Raw genomic sequence first — 20,438 nt, 5'->3', positions numbered from 1 at the left:
GTCATCAAGAAGTGGAAACTGAGCGATTCTTCTCCCCCAAAATTGAAACCTATACCTCCCTAGTTTTACAAGTCATTTTACTGATTTGAGTATCGATCGTTTCCAAAGAAGTAACTAATTCTAGGGAATTACAATGATCACGAGTTGTTGTGTATCCAAAAGAGCAAAAAGGTGCAAATAAAATTAAAATTATAATAAATGAAAGTAATGTAATGGATATTTAAGCCTATATAAAGTTTTCACGAGCAGTATCTGGCCTACTAATTTCACCTTACATTATTTATCACATTATTTATCACACTGACCTAAACGCTATAAAAGAGTTTCAGATCATTAGACTATACCTCTCCATTAGATGGAATTCAGGGAAAGTGGATCTAGGGACAAGGAAAACTGTCAGAAATGAGAAACAAAGTGAAATCTGGTTTATAATGCTCAAGCCACAATCTCCTTTGAGAATAAAATGAAGGGGTGTCCTGGTTAGTTTTGATTGATTATACTCTTTCTGATGGACTTTCACTACAGAGCTCTAGATGTTGTGCTTAACCGTCTGTTCCCTAGTTACAATATTAACCCTATGTGTGCACCATCGCTCTCCTCCGCCTTCTCCTCTTCATCTTCCTCCCCCAGCACCAGACTGATTTATTTCACTCCCCAGCTCTCAGCAGGTGTCCACTTCTCTACTTTTTGCCTTGCCCCTCAGCACACTACTGCTGTTCAAAGCTGATTTTCCCCAGTCATCAGAAGAGATTCTCCTGAAGAAACATTTGAAAACAATAAATATTTAAAATCTTTCACTCTTTAGAATCTATAATATTTTCTAGGGCTCCCCCCCCCCCCCGAGTGCTACAATAATTAACAGTGCCCAGAAAAGTGAAGTAGTAACCAGAACACTTTCCAGTACTACAGAATTGCTTTACAGCTTTGAGCTTTGGAATGAGCTTTTTATGTAATATTTCACTAGGGCGATTTTTTTTGAAGGGGGGAGCGACGGGGGCTGGTGGTTTGTTTTTGTTTTTGTTGTTTTTTTTCTTTTCATTAGGCTTGCTTCCTTCCAGAGAGTTGCCATGGGTTCCCTGTCTTTTCCTAAGCTTTTAAAAATAGATTCACAGGACTTTAAATAAAACAAAAATAGAGAAAAAAAATTAAAAACACTTACCGACCAGACTTCCAGGATTTAGAGGGCTTTTTAAAAATTTTGTATTTTTGTGGGTTTAATAAGGTGACAGGGGAAAAATCATGTTCTGAACTCCAGCGAAACGATCCATGCTAAGATTTTCCTTTGCACTGACTCCACTAAGCCCAGCTCTCCACTTGTCTATTATTTTCACCAAAATATATGAAAATTTATGCAAATGAAAATCAGCACTAACTGTTCTCCCCTTTTATACTTTGGATTTTTTTTTTCCAGACAAAACAATCACACTCTGCAAGGGAGGGCGTGGGCGAGAGTTGGGGAACTAAGTTGTTGTTGGCTGTTGTTTTTTTGTTTTGTTTTTGTTGTTTTTTTTAATAAAACACAAAACTCCAGCACAAGCTTAGTTTTTGTTGTGCGTGTGTACAATATTTTTAGGATTTTTTAAAGAATGTAGATCTGTTTGCGGAGGCGCTATCACGTTTCATCAGGCCACCTGAGACGGCTTTTGAAAGCGTGTACTGTGAAATTCATAGCAGTAATTTAGACAAAATCCTCACTGTATATTAATGAAAGACGGCCCCATGGCACCGTTCCTATCCTCCCCATTCAGTGTAAACAAAACCACGAGACTCACTCGGTTTTTGAGCCTGATCCAAGCAAAATCGGCTGGAAAGGAAAACATGGGGTTCTGGCACTGACTATTTAAACGTCTGCACCTGGAGATCTCAGATTTATTCAATGAAATCTGTGTTAGATCTTTTATACACATAAAAATGAAACCTTTGGAGGACGCATGGGAACAAAAAAAATAGTTATGTTTAGGGTTTAGTTACCATTACTCTTCAGATCTGTATACTTCACATTAATGGTTTTTCTAAACCTACCTAAGATGATATCTTTTACCGTGCAAGCAAGGACCTGGAAAGGGTCCTAAATAAATTCTGCAAGTCTACAGTTAATCTTCAAACCACGCAAATGCTGCATACTTGCTGTTGGGGATGTAGTCTGTGCTGGAAGATGAATTCAACTAGCTGAATTTTGTGGGGAAATTATTAACTGAAAGAGGGGGGCGTTATGTTTCACATTTTAATGTAAACATAATGCATTTTTCTATCCGTAGGCGCGCACACACACACTATATGTGTATATGCATTATACATGACGGATAGGTAGCCTGTATGGATTACACAACACAAACACAATCATTAGTAAAGATGTGTTCCTTGAATGTCCGAATTGTGTTATTTCATTGGAAATCCCCGAGGAGTGTTCAATTTGCCCTTGTTTTGGTTGCCACTTTCTCTTTTTTCTTGGTTCACTGAGGTTGCCTGTGTGCAGCGTTTCCGCTTGGTCGCATCTCTCTCTCTCTCTCTCTCTCTCTCTCTCTCTCTCCTTCTCCTTCCCCCGCCCCCCTTAACTCTTTCAGCTGGATTAGAAATAATAAAACGTTTCATACGACCAGATCGGTTTCCTGTGAAATACCGGCGTTCGCAGAATAATAAAAAATAGTGGAGGAAAACCCATATATATATACTGATATACACAAATCAGAAGGAAATGGGGACAGAGGATTGTTTGGTGGATCTGGAGCAGGATTCAATTTGGATTTTTTTTTTATGATAAGGATTCAGCTTTAACATGTTTTATAATAATGCACATGGTCAGAAGCTTGTTCTGTGTGGTAAAGACATTTTATTGTGCATCCTCTCAAATATCGTTGATATTAAACAGTTCGGTGCAGCTATCCATATAAGTGTCCAAAGACATATGAGCTGCATTCTAGTTCCCATACATACGGGGGAACTCAGAAACTAAAACAAAGAAGCGTGTGGCTGATTGCATGTAATTAAGGGAACAACTTGCCATGATAGCTTCAGTCTAAGATCTGGTAAGGGATCTTGACGGTGCAGACTGGCCAAAAACCTTAGTAAATCTTAAAAAGATATTAGCTCCCCCACTTTGCCTTTCTGACATATGCAGAGAGAGATAAATGGAATACAAAACTTTGAAACAGAACAGGATGCTTCCTTCTGTAGGTGATGACTGTTTGATTTATGTAGACTGTAGCCAATATACAATGGCTGCTTACAGATGATGGGAAATATTCGCCCATGAGGAGACTCGTGCATACAAGTAAAATAAATGCATTATTAGATAGTGTCTCTTCCCCTCATCTTTCTTTTCATTCCTTCCCCCCCCCCCATGCCCAGGGGGGTTTTATTCTCCCTCTCTCTCCCTCCCCCACATGCCCAAATTGCTCTGTGCTGGGAGACTCAGATTTATCCGCCGGGCGTTAAGAGTTAAGACGTTGAGGGGAGAAGAAGAGGAGGGGCCGGGAAGGGAGCTGGAGGGGGATCTGGTGGGGGCAGATTTCCAGCTTCTACGCCACTTTGCCTAAATTAAAAAGCAACCAATCGGAACGGCCGGAAGGGGGGGCCTCGCGTCCGGAGCCCGTCATTCCGGCTGTGTCAATCACGCAGCGGGTCTCCAATCAGCGGGGGCCCTTGCGCTCGACTTCCTTGTATTTGGGAAAGGGTGGTGGTGGTGGTGCGCGCGCTCGGCGGAGGGTAAACATTCGGCCGTCCCCGCGCTGCGAGGGAGGGACGGGGAGAGAGAGAGAGCGAGCGAGCGAGAGCTGTCAGGGCGAGCGCGCCGGTGGGGACGAGCCGCGCCGCTCTCCTCCCAGCACCACCCGGGCACGCTCTGCAAGCCGCCAACTTCCCCCGCTGGAGTTAGTGTACCAAGGAGCCCCTAGATGCACGCACACATACGCACACCTCTCTACCCAGGCTCTTCTCCTCCCGCAGCCCGCTGCTGGAATTAACCACCAACCTTGCAAGGGAAGGAGAACCGTCTCTCCACCTCCCTCCTTTTTCTTTCCTTGCCTTTTTTGTTTGTTTGTTTGTTTGTTTGTTTGTTTAAAAAAAAAAGCCGCCTAAGAGGGGGGCAGGGGGGAGGGAAGATGTCTCACCCAGCCCGTGCCTCCGGCGAGAAGGCTCCAAAGGGACTTGCGTTTCAAAGGGGACAGAGTGCTCCAGCGAGAGCCCAACTTTGAGACATGCAGCAGCAGCAGCATCCCCAGCACCGCCGCCGCCAGCCTCAGCCCAGGAAGTTTTCCTAGGACGCCGACCAAACTTGGCGAGAGAGGAGGAGGAGGCGAGAGCCGGGAGCCGAGCAGGGAGAGAGCGAAGAGAGGGAGCGCGAGAGAGAAGAGCCACCCGCGCGCACAAAGCCTTCGAGGAGGAAGGGAAAGAAAAAGTTTCGCTCCGGCAGGGGAAGGCGGCGCGGGCGAGATGTGCTCCTGAGGGAGTGCCGGGGAGAAGGAGAAGGGGGCTCGCCGTTGTGTCTCCACCCCCCCCCCCCGCCCCTGCTTTTGAGCGTTGATTTTTATTATTATTATTATTATTATTTATTTTGTCTTCCTGCAAAAAGAAGCAGCCGAGGCGTTAACAGGGGAAGGGCGCTCACGGGAGATCGGGGCCAAACGCCCACGAGGCTGGTGAGGAGGCGAGCCCCGGGTGCCTGCGGAGCGGCGCGAGTTCCCGGGAGAGGGTGTTGACAAAGGGAGCCGAAGAGCCCCCAGTTGTGCGGATTGGTGGCACGCCAGCAGGCAGGGGGGTGGGGGAGCGGAATGGCCACCGCGGCTTCTAACCCTTACCTACCCAGCAACAGCATCCTCTCCGCCGGCTCCATCGTGCACTCGGACTCCGGCGGCGGGGGCATGCAGCCGGGCAGCGTCGCCGTCACCTCGGTCTCCGGCGGCTACCGGGGCGACCCCTCCGTCAAAATGGTCCAGAGTGACTTCATGCAGGGAGCAATGGCTGCTAGCAACGGCGGCCATATGCTGAGCCATGCCCACCAGTGGGTGACAGCCCTGCCTCATGCAGCCGCCGCCGCCGCCGCCGCCGCCGCCGCCGCCGTGGAAGCCGGCTCGCCCTGGTCCACCAGCCCGGTGGGGATGAGCGGCAGCCCCCAGCAGCAGCAGCAGCAGCAGCAGCAGCAGCCGGATGTGAAAGGCAACTCCGGCCGAGACGACCTGCACGGCGGCACGGCGCTGCACCACCGGCCACCCCACCTGGGTCCCCCACACCAGGGCCACCCGGGCGCGTGGGGGGCCACCGCCGCCGCCCACCTCCCGTCCATGGCCGGGGGACAGCAGCAGCAATCGCTCATCTATTCCCAGCCCGGGGGGTTCACGGTGAACGGGATGCTGAGCCCTCCCCCTGGCAGCCAGAGCTTAGTGCACCCGGGACTGGTGAGGGGAGACACGCCGGAGCTGGGGGATCACCCCAGCCACCACCATCACCACCACCACCAGCATCAGCACCACCAGCAGCACCACGGCGGGGTCAACAGCCACGACCCCCACTCGGATGAGGACACGCCGACCTCGGATGACCTGGAGCAGTTCGCCAAGCAGTTCAAGCAGCGGCGGATAAAGCTGGGCTTCACGCAGGCAGATGTGGGCTTGGCCCTGGGCACCCTGTACGGGAACGTCTTCTCCCAGACCACCATCTGCAGGTTTGAGGCTCTGCAGCTCAGCTTCAAGAACATGTGCAAGCTCAAGCCTTTGTTGAACAAGTGGCTGGAGGAAGCCGACTCCTCCACGGGCAGCCCCACTAGCATCGACAAGATCGCAGCCCAGGGCAGGAAGAGGAAGAAGCGGACCTCCATCGAGGTGAGTGTCAAGGGGGCCTTGGAGAGTCACTTTCTGAAATGCCCCAAGCCCTCCGCCCAGGAGATTACGAACCTAGCGGACAGTCTGCAGCTGGAAAAGGAGGTGGTCAGGGTTTGGTTTTGCAATCGGAGGCAGAAAGAGAAAAGGATGACCCCCCCGGGGATCCAGCAGCAGACCCCCGACGATGTCTACTCCCAGGTCGGCAACGTGAACTCCGACACGCCGCCCCCACACCATGGACTGCAAACAAGTGTGCAGTGAGAGTCACAACAGTAAGGGAAAGGAAGAGAGGCGAGAAAGGGAAAGGGGGAGGGGGGACCGACAACAACACCACACACACAAAAATCCAGACTTGTTTCGACTATCTATCTATCTATCTATCTATCTATAGAGTATATATATCTATATATACATAGATATAGATATCTATATGAAACGTTTGAAAAGGTCGATCCGAGCGCTAACATTTATACTGTGGTTGGGAGGGGGTGGAGATGCATAATGCACCAAAACTGCAGATTTTTTTTCTTTCTTTTCTTCTTCTTTTTTTTTGTAAACATTTTTAAATTATCCCCTATTTCAGCAATGAACAGCACCCACCCCTTCTCTCCCTTTAGGCCCCCACCTCCCAAAAAATGCCCCCCCCCAAGGGCTCTCGTATACGAATCACGGGAACTTTTTTCTCTCACACACACTTTTTTCTTTTTTTATGGGAGCAATCCAAAAAAGGGAAGCAAAAGCAAAATCATCTGCCTGGTCGGAGGGTGCCTGCTGCATTCCAGGACCCTGTTTTTCTTGGCCAAACCACATCATTTTGGTGCAAGATATCCATGGGGGGGGAGGGGGAATCTTGCAAAATGAAAAGGGTCACTTTCTCCGGGGGGGGGGGGGGAATATGCACACTGCACTAAACACAAGCAGACTGTATAGGGAAGCAAATATATATAAACAAAAATATGAGAATAAATACCCGCATACCGAAAGCTGGGGGGAGCGGGGGGAGGGACAGACACCGTGAGAAAAAAAGAGGAGAGATTGTTGGTCCCTAAAGTTCGAGCTCTATAAAAGGACTTTTCATGAATTAAGGGAAACAGCCAGATAAAGGGAAATAATTTAGGGCTGTCAAAGTCGTGCTCCTGACGGCTGCCAATCACCGTGGAAGATTCCTTTAAAAAATCCACTGCTAATATTTTTTTTATTAATATTTTTATTTTTATTTCTGGACTGATTCAGAGAAAGGGATTTAGAAGTACTGAGCGTCTGCAGCTGCACTTAATCTGAACTTCTCCTCTCCTAAATCCGTTGCCAACTTTGATTGAATGGGTGCTGGTGGATGTGATTATATAATACTGCCATTTCCGAGCAGTGTTTTTGGTAGGTTTTAATAAACAGACTTTTCAAAAAGACGGCAATATAGAATTGTTAGATCCGTTGTTGATCTAAAAATATTTGCTTTATATTTTCATTAAATGACTTCTTTTAATATTTTATTCAGAATACCTATGAACTGCTGCAAAACGGTAATTTATTTTTCCCCAGATCTTGTATTACGTGTGTTTTTCAGACGAGCACAAATCAAAATGAAATGAAAATATGGACAGTTGTTAGGTAATAAGGGTATCTTTTGATGTGATAATTTGATTGTAATTTAATTTGAGTAGTGATTCCGTAAGAGCTGATTGAGAAAATAAATTTGTTAGAATGAAATAGTCTGTGTCTGATGCATAAACACTGTGTCGAAAAAGTTCTCTTAAGGAAATATTGCAAATATTTAAGTGATAGAACGAAGGATAACCTGCTTTCTGTATCTGGTGTCTACTTCAGGTATCTGGAAATGCAGAGTTCCAGTATTCATGCTGTTAGCATTTTAGTACAGTACTCATTTCTTATAAATCCGTATACAGAGTAAATTTCCATAGAGTTTTTTTATAAATATCCCTGTGTAAGGGCATAGTAAGGCAAGATTAGAGAATAAAAGGCCACGTTCTTTAAAATAATTGTTTAATTTAAGATTAAACTTCAATGCAGTAGATGTGTAAGTGTATGGACTGATAATTAATGGCTAATAGTGAAAGCAGTTATGTTTTTTTAAAGTTTAGTCTCTTTTCAAACTAAGAAACGAAGGCTAGAAGCTTTTTAAGTATAAATTATTTTGACACATTTTATGTCTGTATAATATTTGTATTTAATTTATCGTTATAATTTAAAGAAAGTACTTTTTTCCAAAAAAAAATATAGAGATGATATTTTCAAAATCCTACCTACGGTCCTCATAGTTTACCATTTTTGTTGTTGTTGTTGTTGTTTGGTTGGTTTAGGCTTTTTTGTACGAGGTGTGCAGTGGTGTAGTACAGTTATTCCTTCACTCGACTTTAGTGTTGCCATTCCTTCTTTACAACAAATGTGTGTATAAGTAATGTTAAAGATGCCAATTGATGCACTAGGTAGGCTGTCATATTTATCTGCTAAATTTATTGCAATATACACACAAGTGAATGAATATTTCAACTCTTCATTTTGAATTGGTAATGTTGTCGAAACTACAGATCTAAATTTAATGCCTCTATGTACCCCCTGAAAACGTATTATAGAGAAATATTTTATTTTTTTATTAATGTAAGCTTTCAATAATCTCTGGTTTCCCCCGTTCCCCCATTTTCTTCCTCCCTCCCTTCTTTCTCGCTATGTGATATTGATGCTGGGGTTAAAACCCCAGAAAACTGCTGTAGAAACAACACACATTTATTCCTTTTTGACAGGCCTTGTGTCACTTTCATAAATCAAATCAAACCATATAGCCGTGTACTGGGATGCATTATTTTAACACCAGGTCTAGTAAATATCACGCTCGTTTTGATTTGTGAAATCCGAAAAGGCCATATTAGAAAAAGGAAAAGTGAAAGGGGATACAAGACAATTTCATTTATTCTCTTTGTTTAATTTAAGAGCTTCCCAGTAATTTTATAACGGGGGGGGGGGGGAGGGGAGAGGGAGGGAAGGAAGGAAAGGAGGAATCATGAATTTTGCTACATGCAAGGGAAATCAAAGAAAGGACTTCCAGTTTGGAAGCAGTGGGTTTGTTTTTATGTGGTGGATACTATTAACACGTGAGGTGGAACCCTATTTTTCACACATGAAGGGTGGTGGCTTATTAGACATGGAGTAGGTCTATTTAAATTTCTTAGTGGTATTTGGTTACTGGATTTGGATGACAACAAAGAGCTACATAGGCTTCACACTGGTTTCTATTAAAAGACAACCTTTGCGAATTTCTGCATAAGAAGGGCTGATTTTTACACTAGAGGAATAACATTTGGTAGTAGGAACGTGCAAAATCTGTTCATTCTGTGCTCAAAAATTGAGGCCATGTTTTTCCCCTCACCCACCCCAATAAGAAATCGAATCATTTGAATGTATTAGGAACTTCAGGGTTGTGAGTCTAAGGGATAATAAGAGGTAGATAATAAGTAAGAGGTTTTGTGTTAAGGGTTGTACTGTTACACATGTAAATAATGAAAATATTGTTATATACCGCCAGATCTCTTAATGAATTTAGTAATTGTATTCATTTATAATATCAGTGTTCTGTGTTTGGTATCTGAGTCTTCATCATTTTTCCTTATTATTTTTCTACCTAAAGGAAAGCCAAATGGTTTACAAAGTTGTGTTTGATCAGTCTGGGTAATCCCGAGATGTGATTATTTTTAGTTTACATTTTCATATTCTGCAGTCTTCTACTACGCCCTAGTTTTCTCCTTGACATCCCATCTTTTCCCCGGCTAGTCTGTATGCTATGAATCATTTTCAGGTGTATTTAAAATAGTCACCTCACTGCTGTTGATCCACATATTTTCGGAATATAACAAAGAGCTATCCCTTGGTTTAAAAATACAGCGGTTCATTTCTGAAATTATCTTTAAAGATTCCTTATGCTTTAATGTAGTGACTGGTGTTTGCACATTACAATGCTCATCATTTGTTTTGTATGAATGGTTTTAAATGGAACGTTTAGAGAATAATTGGTTCTAATATGAAATGCAGTATATACTATTGATAATTTTATCAATAAGTGTAATATTTTAAATAATTTTAACAATTAAATTTGTTTTTTTAAAATTATATATTTGTAAAATATTTATCCTGTTGAAAACAACAATATATTGTTCTATTTATTCGTTTATTTTTGTAATAAATTATCAACATCTTCAAGCTAAAGAAAAAATGACACTTCTATATATTTATATAGATATACCTTTTAAGATACAGATATATTTGTTCCAATTTGAATGTAAATAGAAGAAAATACATCTATAACTGGCAGCTTTCTGGACAAAATTGTAGAGATGATCTTCTTGCCACATGTAGTTTGGTTTGCCTAAGTTCCAGGGTAATTAATCAAACTCTAAAAGAGATGCAACAAGTATAGGCCCTTGATGCAGGCTTGGAATTATGTAGGATATAGACTGATTTTTATAAACCCAGGAAGATAGATACTGCAAGGAAATTGGTCTTCTTCAGCATGATGGCTGGATAAAATGAAGCGATGGGGTACAGAGGTAACACATATAGATATTTGCAATTGTAGTCTGAAATAGTTGAATGAGTAAGGTCTTCAGTAGAAGGGGGGAACCTTGATATCAATGACACAGCAGTAGGAAACTTTTTGCCTGATAGTCTTTTTGCTAACTAAAAAGCTATCATACAGTGAAGAATTACAGAAACCCGCCCTCCCCCATCTTCTTTAATGCCAAAGTAACACTAAGGGACTATATTTGGAGTGGCAGGGTGGGTTCTGTTGGGGGGAGAAAGAAAAGGCCAAACAAGACTCTTACTCCTTACTCCGGGGGCAAAAGTCTCATTGAAGTCAAGGAGAACTTTGCCTAAGTGAAGCCTGCAGCCTTTGGCCCAAAGACAGGGTGCAGACAGTGGCATTGAGTGTAGCCTTGGCGGACACATGGCCAATTCAGCCCCTTAGAGCTGTTGTTAACCTGCGGCTGAAGGTCATTTAGGTGACGTCATGCCCACTAGTTCTGCACCAGGGGCTTGACCTTGACTTTAATAAGGAAATAAGGGTGCTGCATTCTTTAATCTTTAACCTAGCCTGTCATCCTGGGAAAGGAAAATTCATAGGAGGGATATTTAATCGGAAACTTTGATTCTCTTAGATCAGAGTAGGTCATAGTCAATAGATTATTATATTTATTAGCACATATGGTATCTTCTAAACTCTCCAAGTCATTATTTCCAGCATTTCAGCTGTAAAATATTGGGGTTTTCTTGTGGGGCTGCTGCAATTAGAGCTCTAGGTCCAGTTTATCAGCGGAACCAAAGATCTTCTGAACTTTCCCTAGGTGATTTTGCTGCCAGAGTATATGAAATTTTCTGAGTGAGAGATAAAGGAGGATAGTGGGGGGGGGGGAGTAGAGAGAGTAACCTTACACAATCTCTCATCAGTTTGACTAATGTGTGACTAGTTGCAGGTGGATCATGCAAAGGATGAAACAGGCCTTCACATGCAGTAAACAGAGAGGTGGAAGCTGGGCAGTGGAGGTAGGGGTGAGGAGGGGGATGCAGCCCCTGAATGTGGATGCGCCAGCTGTATACTGTGTGAGAGTTGTGTTTTAGAACAGGCTGAGCTGCCTCAGGTTGTGGACAACGAGGTCTGCAGGGAGGTCCTGCTCTGATCCCTGCTGCCGACCAGTGCTGCTCTTCAGTGACAGCTGCTGCAGATCCCACAAGTTGTTTTCCTCGTGGCGACCATTCAGCAAAACACACGATGCTTTCTCAAAGATTTAAATTTCGCGGATGAATTACCATACACCGGTTGCTTAGCAACTAAATTCAAGCCGGGCTAAGAATATGCAAGCTTTTTGTATTCTCATTAATAAAAATGCCACTCTGACACAGCAACCTGACTTTGGATCACTGCAACTTCTGTAAAAGCCATAGGAGAATACAACCCGGCTCCTCCATTTAATTACAGATCAGAGTGGCTTGAAATGTGACGTTTTGTTAATCTATCTTCCTAAAAGCGATGTAAAAAAATAACGGCTTTTGAAGAGCAGTGGAAAACTACTTTTTTTAATGGAGCTGTCTCTTGGTGTTACTGATAGCTATAAACTGAAACCTTTTTGAGGCACATATTCAAGTATCTTTCCCCCCCCCCTTTTTAGTTCCCTGAAATCAGAAAACATTAAGACATTTGCAGCCACAGAAATTAAAGTGAAATTGAGGCAGAATGATGGAGAAGCAAACATCTCTCCAGAGATGGGAAAACTTCAGTAGGTAGCAGCAGTTAAACTAAACTAAAATAAATAAATATATGAAACTCTGTAAAGCTTGGGTTTTCTTTGTCTATTGAAATTGTTCAGTATAAGTGATCAAGTTCTTACTAAAAAAAAAACGGTGGTTATAAGTCTTAATGACACTTTGCTGAATGTTTGCCTCAAAAACTCCATTTTCACTCCTGTTAAAATTTACTTTTTTGTTGTTGTTACAACTATGACTGGATACAAGATGTGTGTGTGTGTGTGTGTGTTTCTTTAGCATTACCAAAAAGTTTCCTGCCAGCACTCAGTCTTACCGGCAAGGCAGAACTATACTACAGCATCTGAAGTTAGAGTGGCCCCTCTCTCAAGGGCAGGGCAATACAGGTAGTTAGCATACAAAGACATTGATAATAGTTTGGACTTTCTCTTTTTTTGTTTGCTATTTTGTATACTGCATTTAGGCTCTTTGCGGGGAAGGATGGATGTTCCGGGAGGAGGGTTTATGGTTTGCTTTGTTTTGTTTTATTCAGCAAATTGTTAAACAAAAATCTTTTTGCAATTAAAGTCCTTCAATTAAAAATTAAGAGTAAAACAAGCAACTTAAAAATGATTAGTGCTAGGACAGTATTTTTCAGAGGGGGTGTGATGTGATAAAGGAAAAAAGAGGACCTTTGAATTCTTTCCGAATTCCCCAATCCCTCTTCACTGAAGAACCACATTTTTGTTTTTTAATTGTCATTATTATAGTGGGTGCTTGTAATGGGAGGTCCCTCTAGTCAAAAACCACTTTCACTATGTATTTGAATGGAGATCTCTGTCCTTCACTAAGGCTTAGTTTCCACTCACCTTAAAACAAACAAGCAAACAAACAAACAAAAAACATACAACAAATTTCTAGGTAGGAAAAGCAGTGAGATGAGAATCTGATTTATATGTGAAGACTGTAGTCCTAATGAAACCCACAACCACCCAAGATCTTTGTCCACTGCTTTGCTTCTTTCTTCAGCTATAATAGGATGAACATCACTTTAAATAATCAAATTTTCTTCCAGTTTACACCTACTGCTAATAAAAAAATAATTGTGATTAAAAGCCAGCATTTAAATGCAGTCCTTGCACAGCAATTGAAATTTGTGCCAGAATATATTTTCTAACAGTGTATTGAAAACTATAATTCCAAAACAGGTTTATTGGATAGGGGGTGTGGGAGTGTTTTGTTTTTTGTTTTTACCAAAAGGAAAAGTTTAATGACTTTTCCGAATAGGTCTATAGTATGTTTCAATGAGAGGAAAATATAACACCACATCAATTCTTATATTTAAAATACAAAATCAATAGCTTTTACAAATCAATCTCACTGACAAGACAATAGACAAGAGTAGACATGTTTATTTTATATGTAGGTGATTTTAAATCAATGTCATTCTAGTATTGAATACCAACATAAAATATTAGGCATGGAAATAATTTTCATAACATTATTGTTAAATGCATTCCAATTCTTTAGTAGCATATTCTGTCCATTTCAGGTATCCACATACAGTATTCTGAGGTTTATTGAAATGCACATACTATATAGTAAGAGTTTTATTTACAGATATCATGGTTTGGGATCACACTGCTACACCATGTTTGCAAAAGTCCAGTCATCGTTCATGTGTAGAATTAATTTTCCCTTCTCTTTTAAAAGAATGCTTAAAAATAGCCTGATTATAAAGGAAAACAAATGGAGATTGTTACTCTGATATGACCATTTCTTAAAAACAATGTTAGACTATCAAGATATGTGTTTGAGACGACATAGACATATACTGTTTCTTTATAAGGTGCATGTTTAGTGTTAGAAAGCTAAACGATTGTTGATTGTGACTTGTGTCTGGGGCCTTCCTTTCAAATTGAAATGAATTGATTAAAAAAAGCGGGAACTGGGATATGGGGAACCGCATGGCTGCTATATTTATGTGCACGAAACCGAAATTTAAACAACTTGAGGCAGTTTTGGATGTATAAACGTTTTATATATAGTAACCTTTTTGTTATTAGTTTTGGACATGCTTGGTGGTGCTTTCCTGCCAGCGCTCCGTAGAACTCACTATACAGCATTCAGTGTGCAGCACCACAGTGGAGAGTAAACTGTTTGCTCAACAATTCCAAGCTTCATTTCCAACTGGAGTACTAATGTATACTTTAACTTAGTCGCATCAATCCGGGTAGCTTTCTGTAGACCACTTATTTAGAGAGCTGAGGTACAAAACTGAAGTGCGTGTTTTTTGTGTGTGAATTATATAGATAAAAGCCAAGAGCAAGGGGACAGGAGACATATTACATGCTATTCTGTGGGGCTTTTTTCAAGTTCCAGACAAGAAGCATGTTTATAAAGTACAAAAGAAATGAGAACTGCTGAGCATTTATCATTATTACATCCCTAAACCGTCAGAGAATGGCTCCAGAAAAGCAGAGCTGAAACTACTCTTTCTAAAAGGGAGGAGGGAAGGGAGAGAAAAAAAAGGGTTTGGTAAAGAATTGTGCTGGAATAACATACATTTGTTTCGTCCTCTAGGACTCTCATTCAAAAGAGAGGCCCATCTAACCGACTGGGACATTGCTCAAAGAAATCTAACAGATATTCGTTTCAGAGTCCACACTAAAAGCCATAGATGAAATATGAGGTGTCAGACTCTTCATTTGCTTCTCTCTCTCTCTCTCTCTTGCACACACACACACACCGCAGTTTATTTACAAAAGATTAAAATATGCACACAGAAATCCTGCCGGCCTATGATATATATCAATCACATATGTGTAAAAAAATGTCAACTCCATATGCTAAAAGCTCCTATCAGTGACATTAAATTAAGCATGTAGCTTTATGAAATGTTGAAGATTAAATACTATCGATACCTCAAAAGAAGAAAATAAATAAATATTCAGTTTCCTGATATGCTCACTAATTTACATCATAGTGATTAAAACAGGTTATTTAGTTAGTTTAAAAAACAAAACATGGATTTTTTTTTTAGCCAGGACTGACTTCCTTTGGCTATAATAGAGTGTACTTTAAAATACTGCCTTTCCCCCTTTTTTTATTTGAAACTAAAAGTAGGGGATTAGAGTGTACCTAATAATTATTAATAACTGAAATGAAGTTTTTAATACTGCTAATGATACCTATGTTTCTTTGAGTGTTAGGCGAAAGGAGTTATGCCATTCTAAGTAGAACACAGGACACATATTTACCTGAAGAACAAGTTGATTAATCGTCTTTATTCTTTTTAATTGTCAAATAAATGTAAGTAACTCAATATGCCAACCTCTGTAGAGCAGAATTCCCTTATTAACACAAGAATAAACAAAAAAGAGGGAACATTACCTTGCCATTAGATGCCCGCTTTGTTCCTGAGCCTTGAACTGCACCTTGGAGCCCATATTGGAAAAGAATGCCCTGGGGAATGAACAATCCACCCCAAACTGTTGTCACAAGTCCCCTAAAAACCACCCTGTAAATATGTTCTGAGTGATTTTGACATCTACTAGATTTTTGCGCCCGTATTTTTATCTGTTCTCTCATAACTACTGAGTGTTTTCGACGAGAGTTTCCCCCGTTTCGCGTTCAATAGCTGAGCCTGCCCCTAAGCTCTTCTCATCACCCTGAGCCGCCCTGGGGCTCCTATTGCCCAGCTCCAAGGAAAGAAAAACTTGCGCACGGGCCATGCGTTTGAGTCCCTAGAAGGCTCGTGGGTCGGCGGCTACCACACTACCGTGGAGCGACGCCGGTGGCTTCCGGAGGGGGTATCGCGTTGTCGTTTGAATAGAAGCTACTGCCCGTGGACAGCAGGAGTTTAAAGACCCTGAGAATGACCCACTGTGCACTTGCCGCGGGACCGCAATAGGGGGAGCAGAAAGCGTTCTCCGGAGGCCTTCCTAAGGAATGGCTTAGCTGGGGCAGCAGCCTGGATTTCAATCACGTGCATGGAGGGGGTCTCTTCCTGCTCGCCTTTGCTGACAGCCACACGTCCAGCTAACCGGCCCCAGCCACGGACTCGCTCACCCCGGTTCAGGCACGGCGCCAAGGCCCCCACTTCCCGAGTCTCTGTCAACCTTGCCCAGGAGCAGGATTCGGTGACTCTGTCTTCTGGGCAGCCACGTGAAGGCTGGGCCACGGACCGCGGCCTCTGGCAGTCTGAAAATGGCAGAGAGATATGGTGGTGGGGGAGGAGAGGGTGGCTCTCGCCTTGCAGGGCTGTCTTAGGAGAGCCGGTGTCACGGCGGAGGGCGCAGTGGGGGACAGGGCTCCTGGAAACGGGGTCTGGTGGCCGTCTCAGCCACGATGATTGGGGGTGTTCGCCCTTGCTCACGAGCCAGCTCTTCCTGGGACCTCTCTTCCCGCCACCCTCCTTTCTGCAACGTCCCGAAAAAGACAGCGAGAGAGGGCAGGGGGGCGCAGGGGGCATAGTAGCGACCGAGCACTCCCTCCCCAAAGCCCCAGGCCAAGCGCATCGCCGCGCACACATCCCCCGATGCGGCGGAGATGCGGGGGGGGGGGGGGAATGGGGGTGCAGGAGGGAGGTTAGAACTTGCCTCGGTGCCACCAGCGTTAACCATGCGGTACCTAGTACCCGCAGATAAGTCACTCGCGATGATCCGCCCACCCCCAGCCAGAGCATCCTACGTGGAGTTCATGTTTCTGTTCTCTGCCAAAGTCTCCTCGTAGGGTCCCCCCCCCCCCCGCCTCCCTCTCTCCTTGCTTCCTCCCATTATCAAGCTGGGTAGGCAAGGGCGTCTCACTGCCGGCTCTCAAGTTTTCAAGTCGCGCATTTGATCCGTTCTGTACAAAGGGAGAGTTACTCTGTAAAGCAAAGCAAAACAACAGCACAACATCTGCAATTGGCTCGGTTGGATACCAAGCCCGCTGTCCCCCCTGTCTTACTCCAGGGCCAGCTTCTGCTACGTTCGTTCTCAGCTTTGCTGAAGTTCAAGACAGGAGAATCCCCGCCTTTCTGGTCCCCCCGACCCTGGCCTGGCTCTCCAGGCCAGGGTTAAGGAGCACTGGTGGCATAGCCCGAGGTACAGAAAGGTCTGAGGAAACAGAGGCATCAATACCAGATGCATCCAGAATCCAGACTGAGAACTAGGCTGGTGCGGGGTGGGATTGGAGGGAGGTGCTCTGAGCCTATATAGTCCCCGCTTCAAAGATTTCCTCGTCAGACCTTAGCAAATGATACCGAGGTTGAAGAGGAAAACAACTCACAAATACTGGGGATTTCAAAGCACTGGAAATGGCAAGATGCCTTTCTCCTTCCTCTGCATATTTACAATAGAAGCCTTTCTTTTTTGGTAGCGGATTTGATTGTATTTATTTCTAGCAAGGACTGCATATCTTACAGCGAGCTACAGCTCTGACACAAATGAGTTGTGACTGCTTTCCAGAGAGCTCCAGGCTACAACCCACTGCCAGATACCTTCTTCAAGTTCAAGTTACACTCGGGACACTGCAGCCTGCTGGGCGCGATCTGGCTCCTGGTGAAAACAATGGCAAAGCACCAACTGACTTCAACGGGGGAAAGAATCGGGCTAAATCCGGCCCGCTTCTCTCCACCCCCGGCCCCTGTTCCGGGAGCAGCCTCCCCCTGTTGAAGTGCTTTCCAGCCCATCCGTTTACCCCGGAGTCAACGGGGCTACTTCTGTGCCCACAGTGAACGCGATTTGTGTGCAGTGGTCATCACATGAGTTGTGGCTTTGCAGTCGCATACAAACCTTCGCCAGTGACAAAATGTGCATTGTCCAGATGATAATGTCTCTCCGCCGATTAAACAGTATTTCCCCCCACCTAGCTTCCCTAGATCTCGCGCCTAGAAATGACAAATAGTTGGTTAAATCCACTCACACTTTCTGTTTTGATACCAGCAGACCCACGCTTTTAATTTGCCTCCTGGTATCCTGGCATGAACGCCCATTGGATTCCACGCGAGACGGGCAACATACGTGTTTCTGGTGTCCTTTGGGTCCCAGTGAAATAGTATTTCTTCTGTCCCCCCATCATAGTAAATTGAAGCTATCTGGCCTGAAATTTCGTTGAATGGTCTCCGGATGTGGTGAATACACAATTAAGCGCCTCTCTTTAGCTGCCTGTCCAGATACAAGTTTATTTTTACAGGTGCCCTCCAGAATAAATCTTGGTTGCCCTGCTTGGCATCTGAAAAACATCTCTAACCAAAATGCGCGTGCAGAGAGGCAACGTGGTGACAAAAGGGGAGAGGGGATCTTTGAGACGCAAAAAGTGTTTCCTCAATAAAGATAAATTGGTTTCTTCTCTGCTATGTTACAGTGTAAGGAGGAAATATATAAGAGAGAAAAAGACTTTGGTCTTATAACACGTAAAACATGAACACGTTAACAATAGCAGTCCTTTAAAAATCTGAACACCCACTGTCTTTTTCTAAATACTTAGTGTAACTGATCATCGGGGAAATATGCACATCTGCAATCTGTGTATATGCAGAGAAAGAGGATATGGAATGATGACTAAAGTATTATTGGACGTAAGAGTTTCATATGACTATATACACATCACAACTGGGTAGCCAAGCGGGGCAATATATGAGTCAAGTAATCACAAACAAAACAAAGACACAAGCTCCACCCTTCCTCACTTTGTATTACATTTCGATAACCTTAGTTTTCAAAAATGTTTAGGTATTTTGTCAATTTGTTCCAGAAGTTGGGGGCTTTTTTTGTGTGGGGTTCCAGCGAGTGGCTGTGTGCTTCAGTCTCAGGGGGGCACTGCACTCTCCAAAGAAGGGAGAAAGCGCTAGATTTGGAGGCTTTTTTTCCTTCTTCAAAGTATTAAAAGAACATGGTATGCTCACACCTTGAGTGCGATTCTCACACCTTTGTGAGAGAGTAATAGATATGCTGTATGAGGGCTGGCTCATCATTTAAAGGATATAAATACTGTATGTGCACACACACGCTCTATAAAGTGTGTGAGAGAACAATTTTTATCTCGAAGTTCACATGCAAAAGTGAATTTGATGGTAACTGATAAAATTCAGCTCTAAATAGATCACTATCGCCCTGTAGACATTTTATTGTGATGCTTGCATTTTACTGTTATAGATGCATATTTCATTTAACTTTAATATTATGCAGCTACAACCAGTTTTGTAATAATTCATAATCCCATTTCTGTGTGTTTGGCCGTGGCAGAATTTCCCAGAGTGTGTCAAACTACCTAAACTTTCCCACTGCTTGTCAAATCTCTGGACTTTCGCCCCCCCCCCCCCATGTATTTTTACATTTCAGCCTGGCCATTTTTACTGCGGCCTGGTAAACACCTAAACAACAATCAAGGAGCCCTGATGTGTCTCTGGTGCAGAAGACCTACATACAGAGGACCTGTAGGTGCATTGCCTCTACCGCATTCAGTGGCCTAAGAAGCCCGTTGGGGACTGCTAAAGTATGAAGTGCAGAGGTGACCTCGACCCCACTGATCTTTCGGCTTCTTTTCTGAACGCCCCTTTTGCCCATTGCTTGTTTCAGAGTGACTATTGCAGGCCCCTGAGAGCTGCCCCTCGCTCGCTGGCATGCAAAGCCCTCTCCAGAGTCCAGCAGCAACCCAGCTACTGTTCTGATATGCACACATACCCTCCTACCACTGGGTATGGACTGCAGCCTTGGCACTTGGGAGGGGAGTCAACGCTAGTCAGATAAGACTGCAAAGAACACTTGAGCCTAAATTCCCACTGATGCCTCTTTGTCTTTCAAAAACAACGAACCAACAGTCAGCTGTCCTGTTCCTAGCACAAAATACATCCCAAGCCCAACTCATCAGGGCTCCCGGGCAGTTTTGATTGCAAAACCCGTTTATTTAAATCCTGGAGTTGGCACATTAGGAATGAGAAACAGAAGTTGTAACTAAACTTGCCATTGACACCTTTGTGTGACCTGACACCAACACAGACGCAGCTAAGTTTCGTTTGTTTATGCAAAGTAACAGCAAACTTCTAGAAACAGTAACACATTTAGTCCCGGCCATTTCGGGCGGTGAGTGGGGACACCTTTGGAAATTCATCTCCCCCACCCCGTCTTCCCAACTATATTTAAAATATCAGCTGAAAAGAAAGTAATTGTAACTGCCTAACAGGAACTAGTTTGGCCTCCAAAGCACTTTAAGTCAATTCAGCATCGATAATAATAATTAATACATTACTAAATAAAACTGAGGGTTCATCGCCAGCTCCTTTTACAATTTTCCTGAAAACTACAAAGCAGGCAATGTTAAAATAAAGCCGTTTGCATGTAACTTTTCAATCAGAAGGGAAAGCACTTGGGTTGTACTTGGAGACGTGTCTCA

General features: G+C 43.5%; 2 protein-coding genes across 2 annotated transcripts in view; one reads left to right on the top strand and one right to left on the bottom strand.

Moving 5' to 3' along the window:
- The window catches only part of LOC119843653 (translation initiation factor IF-2-like), a 34,546-nt gene extending 32,128 nt beyond the window's left edge, over positions 1-2,418 (bottom strand). The window contains exon 1 of the mRNA XM_043512727.1: positions 1,160-2,418. The gene's annotated coding sequence lies outside the window, so the exon portion shown is untranslated. The remainder of the gene's footprint in view (positions 1-1,159) is intronic.
- Positions 2,419-2,818: 400 nt separating this feature from the next.
- On the top strand, positions 2,819-9,157 carry POU3F3 (POU class 3 homeobox 3). The gene has a single exon (XM_038388085.2). It carries the CDS (start codon positions 4,770-4,772, stop codon positions 6,075-6,077), a length of 1,308 nt encoding a protein of 435 aa, XP_038244013.1. The 5' UTR covers positions 2,819-4,769; the 3' UTR covers positions 6,078-9,157.
- The last annotated feature ends 11,281 nt before the right edge of the window (positions 9,158-20,438 follow it).

Source organism: Dermochelys coriacea, chromosome 1 (genome assembly GCF_009764565.3).
Source record: "Dermochelys coriacea isolate rDerCor1 chromosome 1, rDerCor1.pri.v4, whole genome shotgun sequence".
Classification (NCBI taxonomy): domain Eukaryota; kingdom Metazoa; phylum Chordata; order Testudines; family Dermochelyidae; genus Dermochelys; species Dermochelys coriacea.
The sequence above is the reverse complement of the archived record's forward strand: the minus strand, read 5'-3'. Positions and strand labels throughout refer to the sequence as shown.

Coding starts and splice junctions, on each gene's coding strand:
- POU3F3 (XM_038388085.2), top strand. CDS start 4,770: ATGGCCACCGCGGCTTCTAACCCTTACCTACCCAGCAACAGCATCCTC.